The sequence below is a fragment of the Acyrthosiphon pisum genome, chromosome X (genome assembly GCF_005508785.2).
Source record: "Acyrthosiphon pisum isolate AL4f chromosome X, pea_aphid_22Mar2018_4r6ur, whole genome shotgun sequence".
Taxonomy (NCBI): Eukaryota; Metazoa; Arthropoda; class Insecta; order Hemiptera; family Aphididae; genus Acyrthosiphon; species Acyrthosiphon pisum.
The window spans coordinates 54,985,911-54,996,397 of record NC_042493.1 but is presented as its reverse complement, the minus strand read 5'-3'; the positions used below and the strand labels follow the sequence as shown (position 1 = coordinate 54,996,397).

At 25.5% G+C, this 10,487-nt stretch overlaps 1 protein-coding gene across 1 annotated transcript in view; it reads left to right on the top strand.

Annotated features, from left to right (window-relative positions):
- The window catches only part of LOC100160043 (nuclear export mediator factor NEMF homolog), a 21,114-nt gene extending 10,870 nt beyond the window's left edge, over window positions 1-10,244 (top strand). The window contains exons 11-17 of the mRNA XM_001945650.4: window positions 4,898-5,095; window positions 5,156-5,265; window positions 5,365-5,515; window positions 6,861-6,988; window positions 7,402-7,529; window positions 9,431-9,774; window positions 9,831-10,244. Coding sequence (XP_001945685.2) covers window positions 4,898-5,095; window positions 5,156-5,265; window positions 5,365-5,515; window positions 6,861-6,988; window positions 7,402-7,529; window positions 9,431-9,774; window positions 9,831-10,032 — 1,261 coding nt within the window. The 3' untranslated portion in view covers window positions 10,033-10,244. The remainder of the gene's footprint in view (window positions 1-4,897; window positions 5,096-5,155; window positions 5,266-5,364; window positions 5,516-6,860; window positions 6,989-7,401; window positions 7,530-9,430; window positions 9,775-9,830) is intronic.
- Window positions 10,245-10,487: the final 243 nt, after the last annotated feature.

The following is a 10,487-nucleotide window of genomic DNA, read 5'->3' as shown; positions in this document are numbered from 1 at the left end:
GATATGCGCACTCAATTGCATCACAAGCTTATTGGACTCCAGTTAGTTGACTGCAGTAACTATATAAATATTAAATATACATTACACTATATCTGTCTGTGATAATTTAAATTTGTATAGGGAGTACAAAAAAAAAATACCATGGGTATTTCCGTGAAGACAATTACTGCGATAAGGAAATCACTTTAATCGGAAGGTCGACCATCATAATATGATTATATATATTATGTATGAATATAATTATATATTATATATTATATATTATATATTATTACATTATATATTATGTGTAGATCGCATTAACTGCCATACATAAATATTAGTATATTATTACTCTTATTAATGAAATGTACAATATCCATTGAAAATAATATATATCATTAGTTACAAAATTTCAAATCAACCGCCGATTCTTCGGTCGAAATAATAAAATTATTTATACAATATTTTTTTTACTGTACTTTTTGGTAACACTGGTGGCACTTTAGCTCAAATTACCGTGTCTGCCATAAGAGCCCATGTAAAATTTTGGAGAGTGTCCATTCTGATTTCATCTATTCTGTGGAGTAACATTAGTTGCCGACGATTGGTGCCTATTTACAGAGCACCTGGCACCGCTCGAGATGGTCCAACTGTTCTGGTAGCTGTGAATTTTATTCTGAATAGAGTATAAAAGCGACAATGTTTGTCCGCAAAGTGAAAAAGTCATTAATGACAATTTTATAATTTATAGTTAGCATCACCATGCTGTGTAAAAACATATTCTGTTTCTTTAGTTAAGACAAGTAAAAAAAATGCATGTTTTCTTATGTCACCAATGAAATAATAAATATCAAAAATAAAAATATAGTCACCTAACATATTATGATGTGTTTTAACAAATACTAATAAAGGGGGTAAGTGGGTAATACTTAGCTGCACAGTAAGTGTCTAGAGCAGTGGTTTTCAAACTTTTATTAAACTAGGCACACCATACTTCATGAAAAATGTTAATGGCACAGGACTTTTTTTTTGCACTAAATAATTAGATGATCAAAATTATAATTATTTAAGTATATTTAATTAGAAAAGTGTGTTTGATGGGCCAACATTTCTTTATTAATAATATTTTTATAATTGTATTCTTGGACAAATAGTTGAACTTTCCGAAAGACCACGGCACACCAGTTTGAAAACCACTGATCTAGAGAGTCACTATAATGACGTGTTCAATTTGAATTCAGTGATTTAAAATTTTTGTATACGAAAAACGATTCTGGTCGAAGACTATAATATTACTAAGTAGGTATATTTTATCATATTATTGTGGTTAATGTAATTTATTTTACTATAAAGAATTAGTACATCAGTGGGTTAAATTCATTTTTGTCAAATGATAATGTCTGTAAACAGTTCAAAATAAGTCAAAATATTTTGAAAATGTGATGGTGTATAGAAAATGCTAATATAAACATTCAGTCAACATTTCATGTATCTATAGAAATTTTTTTTAGAGTTACACCAAAAACCAAAATCGATTTTGCTTATAAATTTCCGTTTCTCTTGAATTTTTCTTTCGTTTTTCACGGCGCTTTTGAAAATTACTGGAAAATGTTTACTTTTGGTACCCCCTAAAGTACCAATTAGATTCACTTTCCTATCAGAAAAGAAAAACTAAGCACTTTTACCTAAAAAGCAGGACAGACACAAAAAACAAATTAAATAAAAAAAAAAAAAAAACACACCACTGTAAAAACAATATATTCATCGCCCCGCAGAGAATCTAAAATTTTTATGAATTTTGAACTCAAAATAGTTAACAAATTTTCTCAATTCTTACGAATTTTTTCGAAATTCAAACTACGGCCGCTCACAAAAAATTATTTTGGATTTATGCTCAATTTTTTATTATTTTCCATTAATAACTAACAACAAACCTTTCATTATATTTTCAAGTTTTTTGACAGAGTAAAATTTTTTATCGACATTAATTTTAAAAAAAAACTAATAATAATAGAAAATTTCATATGCCTATAAGTAGCTCAACATGGGTCAAAATATTTTAAAATGTTATGTTATATAGAAAGTGTTAATATTAATATTTAGTGAAAATTGCATATATCTATATACGGTAATTTTACTATTAACTTTTTAGTGTGTACACGATAAGTAGACAACTTTCAACTTCAGTATCTTTTCCGGTGAGAAAATAAATCTAGTTGGTATATTGGGAAGGTCTGAGTTTAAAATTCCCATTAGTTTCCAAAAGTGAGTGGAAAAACAAACAAAAAAAAATTAAGGAAAAAACGGAAATTTTTAATGATTTTGGTTTTTAGTGTATCTCCTAAAAAACTACCGTAGATACATAAAATCTACACCATATGTAAATTTATCAATTCCCAAACTTTTACTATTTTGTAGTCAAAAATGTATAAAATGTTCAGATTTTAAATCAAAGGATTGGAAATTTTAACAAGACCCTGCGTAAATATTTTATATTATATAAATTACTTGATTCATAATAACATCATCAAATATACTTAGTAATACCACAGGCTGATTGTCTGTCTTCGCTCAGAATCGTTTTTCTTTTTCTCAGAATCGTTTATAATGATATTATATCATTGAATTTAAATTTAACACCATCTATTACAGTGACCCACTTGTAACCTAATGTACTGCAGAGCGACACCCATTTGCCCACTTTTTTTTACATTACAAATATGGTTGGTGGTAATACTAGAAAAAAAAATGAAAAACGATGATTTATCGTAAAAAAAAAACTCAACATTGCAATTATTTGTAGATAATAAATTGTAGTCCCTTAATAATATTATTATAAGAAATCAGATTTGGGGACTTAAGTTAAAAGATTTTCAATGAAATCAAAATATTCATTATAAACATTAATATTAGAAAAGTTAGGTATATAGACTGAACTTATAATAAGGGTATCAAAAGGTAGTTTTATTGTAACAAATAAAAGTTCAATTTTATTTTTATGGATTATTATGTAATTAGATATTAACGAGTTAAGAATGCCACCTACAGTGAGTTTTTTCAATGTAAACCTATGTTTAATTATGTATTATATGTTAATTTTCCACTGATTCAATAATTGATAATTATTAATTTATATATTAATGATGTTTCTGTTTTGTTGAATAGAAAATGAGCTATTTTATCTAATACTGCACCTGAAGAAAATGGTTATAAGTAATTTTTATCTAAAATGTTAACTTAAAAAGTTCCACTTGTCTTGTAAATTTACACCTAAAAATATACACAAAATAATAATGGGATAACCAATTAATGGTGATATTTGTGACTATGGCACTTTCATAATACCACTATTATAGTTAAAAAGTTTCTTAATAATATTTCTAATAGATGCAAAAAATATAATATCAAAAAAAAAAAAAAAACAGATACACATTAATTATTGTTTTGATTGGAAGATTGTCACGCGAGGTAAAAATTTCCCTTGATTAAACATAGTATATTTTTCTTTCACATTTATTTATTTTAAATTTAATATTTTTGTGAATAACAAAAAAGAATACTAAATGTAATTAATACTTTTAATTTTACATTCATTTTCTTATTTTTTTTACTTATTAAACAGATAAATGATATATTATTTTAAACTAATTAAAAAAATATTAACATTTTCTATAATATATAACATATAAATAGAAGCTAGAAAAAATCCTACCACACTTATACCAACCTAAATAGTATTAAAACATAGTTTAAAATTAGTGGGGTAGTAAATTACCCCGCGTGACCTACTGAAGCTGTTGAAAGTTGATTGTTTTTTTTCATGAATTTAGTCTAATATTTGAAAAAAAAAATTTGCTTTCAAAAGTACAATTTTAATTTAAAAAAACTAACTTGTTAATTATTTATGTCTGTGTTTTGTAGAAAATAATTTTTAAATTTTTTATAGTAACACTATAGTCAAAGTTCATTTTGAAAAAGAAAATTATTTTTTTACTATATTAATTAAACAATACAATAAATCTTAAATCTTTTTCCTACAACACCTAGAAAATAGAATAAGGAATTTAAATATGTTTTAAAATTAACTACAGGCTACTAAAAATCTTAGCCATAGTTTATCTTTAACGCAGTCATGTTGATGGATATAGAATATTGCCAAAATTTATCCCCTTAAAAAAAAAGCCTTTAAACAGTTTAAACAGTCTTAAATGTGGTGGTTTCCCAACATTTAACTATTTTCTATTATTGACTTTGTGTCAAGTCAACGTTATTATCAATTATTTATATTTTACAAATGTTTTGTTTTTATACACATATAATATTTTTATTTCTTATAACTTAATTTTAATAGCAATCTATTAAAATGTAATGTTAAAATTAAAATTTATTAAATTAATATTGCGTGTTTTTATTTTTATGTTATTAAAATCATTTAAACCTTTGTTTATCTAATACAAGTTAGGAAAGATCACAGCGAGTGTTCTAAATAAACAATTTCCAAAAGTATTTTAATACAAGCAATAAACTGCAATATCAAAACCATTTAAAATAAATTTGGTAACATTTATATTTTGGTAGTATATTTTGAATTGTATGAATCTAAGTACTTATACAATCAATAATTACCTTAATAGACTTAATATCAACAATAATAACTAAATATTTTAATACAAACAATCGTATCTAAGTAAGGTAACTATGAACAATAGTTGAATTAGTAAATATATTAATATCAACAATCGTAACTATGTACTGGTATCTAACGGACGGATGAACACACCGGGAATATAAAGTGTTCTAAACTTATGTTTAGAAACCTAAACTATTGTATATTATTTAAATTTAAAAAAAAAAAAACAATAAAATGTATGATTTTGTTTGTATTAAAATTAAATTAGTTAAATTTAAATTTCAGTGTTTCTTGGACTATGAAAATTAATTTACAAAATGCATTTTGGGTGAAACCTGAACAAGTATCTAAAACTGCGCCCACTGGAGAATATTTGACTACTGGCAGCTTTATGATACGTGGCAAAAAAAACTATTTACCAGCAACTCATCTTATATTAGGTTTAAGCTTTCTGTTTAAACTAGAAGATAGTTCTATACCTAGGTAAATACTAAAAAAATATTTATATGACAAAAATAAAATTATAATTATAATTGTGTTTAGACATGCGAATGAACGCAAAATTAAAGGTATCGAATGTGAAGGCTTAGATAACATTGAACAAAACAATGATGAATTTGAAAATATACCGAGTGAAAATGATAGTGATGAAGGTAGTACCTATGAAAATGTTTATAATATGAAAATAGATTAATTAAAATATTATGTGATTTGTTACATTCATAAAAATAACTTATTTCATTATTATGTAGATTTAGAGAAAAATATAGAAACTCAAAACGAAGAAACCTCATATACAGTCAATGATGATGGTCAAAGTCTAGATGTTAAAACAAATAATAAACATTCAGAAGAAGAAGCAGAAAAAGAAGAATTAAGATTCAATAATGAAACGTCAAAAAAGTAATGACATATTTATTTAAAACTTACCAATCTATTTAAATTCCTGATAATTTACTCCTATAACAATGTCAGTTCACTATTTCTATTCTCCCTCTGGCCCATGCACAACATACACAATTTTTGTTCAGAAAAACCAATCTTGTGTTGTTACTTGTTAGGTTTAAAATTATAGGGAATTGACCTTATTCATTATTGAACATTATTTTTTATGATGTGTTCTATATGATTTTTAAAATATTTCTATTTTTGTGAAAATTATGAGTATGTAAATATTTAATTTTTAAAATAAAATTTAAAAATTCAACGTACTAACATAGATAATATATTTAACATTAATTTTGATAATAAGTCGATTCACTCTATTATAAAAGTTAACAACTGTGGTATCACCAGTATAGTGTGATACACGGTAAACCTACTACACCTTACCCTTATACTCTGTAGTTAATGACACTCTCTAAACTTAATTAAAATGGCACTGTTAACTTATGAGGTATGATGGTATGCGCTTGCCGATTCTTCGTACGTTCCTTCTAAGTTGGAATGACACAAAGATTACATATACCTTGGCACTATTTAGTTTAATAAATCCTCTTTGACACATAGTGTGTATATCCTGGCACTATTCCTATAAAGAGTAAGAACGTAATAACGACTAAAATAATATTCAACTCAGGTTTTCAGGTCGATAAGCTTTTATTAAAATGTAAAAACAAACATAAATAAATCACTATTTCGGAACAATTAGCCCGTACTACGATTGTTGCTTCATACATACAATTGTCGTACCTACGTCCTTGCCGAATCACTCAACAACAGCGGGACTGCCCGTGCCTGTGCGTATAGTGATATTATAAAGCAAAATATTATTGCTGCCTCAGCACATCTTGCTTTACTGGCTATATTACATATATTATATTAAATAATATTATGCTGGCGACTATCTACAATATACGTTACAACATAAGAATGGTTTTGCTGAATACAAATTTGCAATATTGAGCATAAATCAAAAGAAAAAATTAATGGTGCGTTAAGATCTCATTAAATATATCCCACAGAATACAGATATTTAGTATTGGTCACTTGTCTTGCTTTAGTCACATAAATATAAATTAGGGCTCTGAATTGTCGCAGTAATTTAAACCCAACTATAACTCTGCAATAAAAAAAATAAAGGTAATCCACTCAGGACGTCTGGCAGATGTGAAACATTGAAATTTATGGCTGTTGAAAGAATTTATTATTAAAGAAAACCAAATAAATAAATATGGAATAAAATAAAAAAAAATATAGGGTCGTTAATAATAAAAATATGTTTTTCTTATTATTATTATTATATCAGTGTTATAGATGTAACAAGTATTCCAAACTGCAGTGATACATGTAAATCTGTCGAACAATCTGATGCTGCATCTTCAGATAGTGATGATGATGATGATGATATCGAACTGGATGATGTCAATGATTTAGGTAAGACTTAGTTATAAGTATAAAAATAACCTTGATCTGCTTAGTCAATTATAGTAGAGTATTGATTATCAATACGTCCATTATCAGTGAATTAACAAAATGTATAATATTTCAGTTTGTTTTATGAAGGTCAATATTATTTTATTATCTACTACAGCTCACTACAACTACAAAAATTACCTATTTTATACAATATTATTTTTTATTTTAATATACATTTATACTTACATGCATTAGTTTTATTTTTAATTATCAGTACCCACTTTGGTTGAAATTAGAGTGAATAACCGACAATATACTGTTGATTATTGTTGATCTATACAATTTTGATTTTTATAATTACATAAAAACTGAATACAATATAATTTTCCATTAAATTTTATATTAATAGTTGATTATTAATTAATTTACAGATAAAAAAAATGAATCTAATAAACCTCAAATTTTGAAACGTGGCCAACGAGGAAAATTAAAGAGAATCAAAGAAAAATACAAAGATCAAGATGAAGATGAAAGAGAAATGAGAATTAAATTACTACAAGTAATAAATATTATAAACTATGAGTTTACTGAATATACTAAGTATACCCACCTAAGTTATGAAAAAATGTCAATCCAAGTTAGAAGGATTTAGGTTTACTAAATAGTAATAGACAAGTGTTGTACAATTGCTTTTAAAGCAAAATACTTGTTTATTAGCCTTTTACTACATTTTATAGGATCTTATTTTTGACCATAAATTTAGAAAACAAATCAATAATTTATAATTTATAAGGAATTCGACTAAAATAAATTAGTAATATTAATCAATTTTTAAATTTTAAATAATATTTTATTTTTTAATTTAACAATTTTTGAAATGAAAAGTATTTTGTGGTAGAGTATTTGATATGTTGGAAAATAGAAGCATAACAATAAGTGAAACACTCAGGATTGGGCTTATTGGGTACAGTGAAAGCACTCAGTGTCACATAGCAGTAAAGAAGGAGAATATTGATTAAACTAAAACCCAATGGTAGAGTGAGTATAGGGTGTTTCTATATTCGTTATACTCTTATTCTCAAGCAAACTTTAGTGAAGTCACACTGTAGTGTTTCATTTTTGTTTAGTTATGATTTAATACATCAAAATTACAATTCATACTCATCTTTATTGAGACAATTTTCAATAATGTAAATTTGTTGGTTTTATAGATGGTGGTTAAAATAAATCAAAACCAATTAGGCAACTCGTTCTACTATGTCAAGTATACCTTGCCTTAGAGTAGGTCAATTGTAACTGATGTATTAAATTTGAATTATAGCAGAGACAATATGTTAGCCTATATTTCTACAAATATTTAATTATATTATATATATTTTACTAGTAGGTGCCTCATAAATATAGTTGATGAAAATAATTTTTCATAACAACAAATATCAATAATAATTATTATAATATTATTTCATATATTAACAAATATTTTGAAAATTTCATTGTAAATAACAAATAATTTTTTATACACAATACACAGCGACAGAAAAGTGTAAAATGCCCATGAATAATATTTTTTCAATTATTAAAAAATGACAACAATTTTAGTTCCTTCTTTAAACATACATTATTAACAACATTTTAATTAGAAATGTATATAAACAATTTTTGCTTTGTATTTAATAAAAACTTACGAGAAACCTTGTATTCAAGGTTCAATTCTATTCAAAATCAAAAATTGTATACATTTTTAACTACTATTTTGGTCTAAATTTTAACTTCAAAGCCATAAAAAAATTGTACCTGTATATTTAGTAATTTAAATTGTTAAAGAACGACCATGACATGGAATGGTCTATTGAATTTTCAATCTTTTCATCCAAGGTGCAATTTAAAAAAAAAAACATAAGGACAATTTAAAACATCTATAAATGGTTTAAAATTAGTTTAAATAATCTTCAAATTTTATTCTGTTTAGAAAATTATAATTTAAATAATAGTGAAATGTTAAAAATTTCAACGATTAATATTTTTAGAGAGACCAAAATTGTTTAAAGAGAAATTGTTATTTTATGTGTGATATTTAATGCTGTTGAAATTTGAAATTCAACTGTTCATTCATGTGGCTTTATGATATATTTTTTTTCATTTCTATTTTATAAATTATTAAAACAATTTTATGTGTTTGTATGGTTCAACTTAAAAAAAACTGGTTTATATTTGACTGCTTTAACTGCATTGCACTATTTAACATACTTCATATGAACTTCAAACTAGCCACTTTTTAAATAGTAAATGAAGCAATGTATTATGTCCAAGCATAATTTTATTTCAATTGACAATTGTTATTGGTTAGCCTACAAATTTCCTATTCCACTAACTTTGAAGTTACGCATCAATCTCTATAGAGCTTTTTTTTTATTAATAAAATAATAACCTATATAATATTTTACATTTATTTTATTCTAGTCATCAATGAATGAAGACAAAAAACTGAAACGTGCTAAAAAGAAAGACAAAAAGAATAAAAAGTCTACAGATAAAAATAAAGCGGCTGGAAATAAAAAAATATTCATCAAACCTTTGCCTATGCTTCTTGAAGCACCTAATGATACAATTCAACTTGAATTACAAAAAGAACCAATAAAGAAATCTGAGGATAATGAAAATTCGGAAGATGATGAAACAGATAAACCAACAGATCTAACTGAAACCCATATGTTGGATTCATTAACTGGTGTTCCATACGCTGAAGATGAATTACTTTTTGCTGTACCAGTAGTAGCCCCCTACACTGCCCTCACAAATTATAAGTAATTCATTTGAATATAACTGTTTTGAAATTAAACTAAAACTGTGTTTTTTTTAGATACAAGTTAAAATTAACACCTGGAAACACAAAAAGAGGTAAAGCATCAAAGACATGTTTGAATTTGTTTTTAAAAGACAAAACGTCAACAACCAGAGAAAAAAACTTGATGAAGAGCGTCAACGTACAGGATATTGCTAGAAACATACCAAACGGGGTTAAATTGTCTGCCCCATCACTCAGTAAAGTTCTTAATAAATAGGCAGATAATAAGCATTGTATATACTTAATTATTACACAATAGAAACTAAAACCTCTATATTAGTATACCAACTGTTATATCCGACTTACATCTAAAATTAATATAATATTAATATTAGGGTTTGTTGTTAATTTAGAAATATTTTATTTTGTATATCGTGCTTATTTTTGAACACTATGTTGTTAATTATATTATTTTTCAATTATAATAAATTCAATTTCAAGTAAATTCATTTCAAGAAAAAACCTTCTTTTGATAACATGTATTATAAGTTATAACTAAAGACCAGATTTAATTGCATTGAAAACACGTAAAAACTGCAAATTAAAATTGGATAATTGCACCTCAAAATACTTAAAAATTGCATAAGAAATTGCACAATAAAAATGTAAGTTATATAGAAAAAAAATGCTGAAATATTGAATACTAGCTGATCCCATGCACTTCCCTTCCCG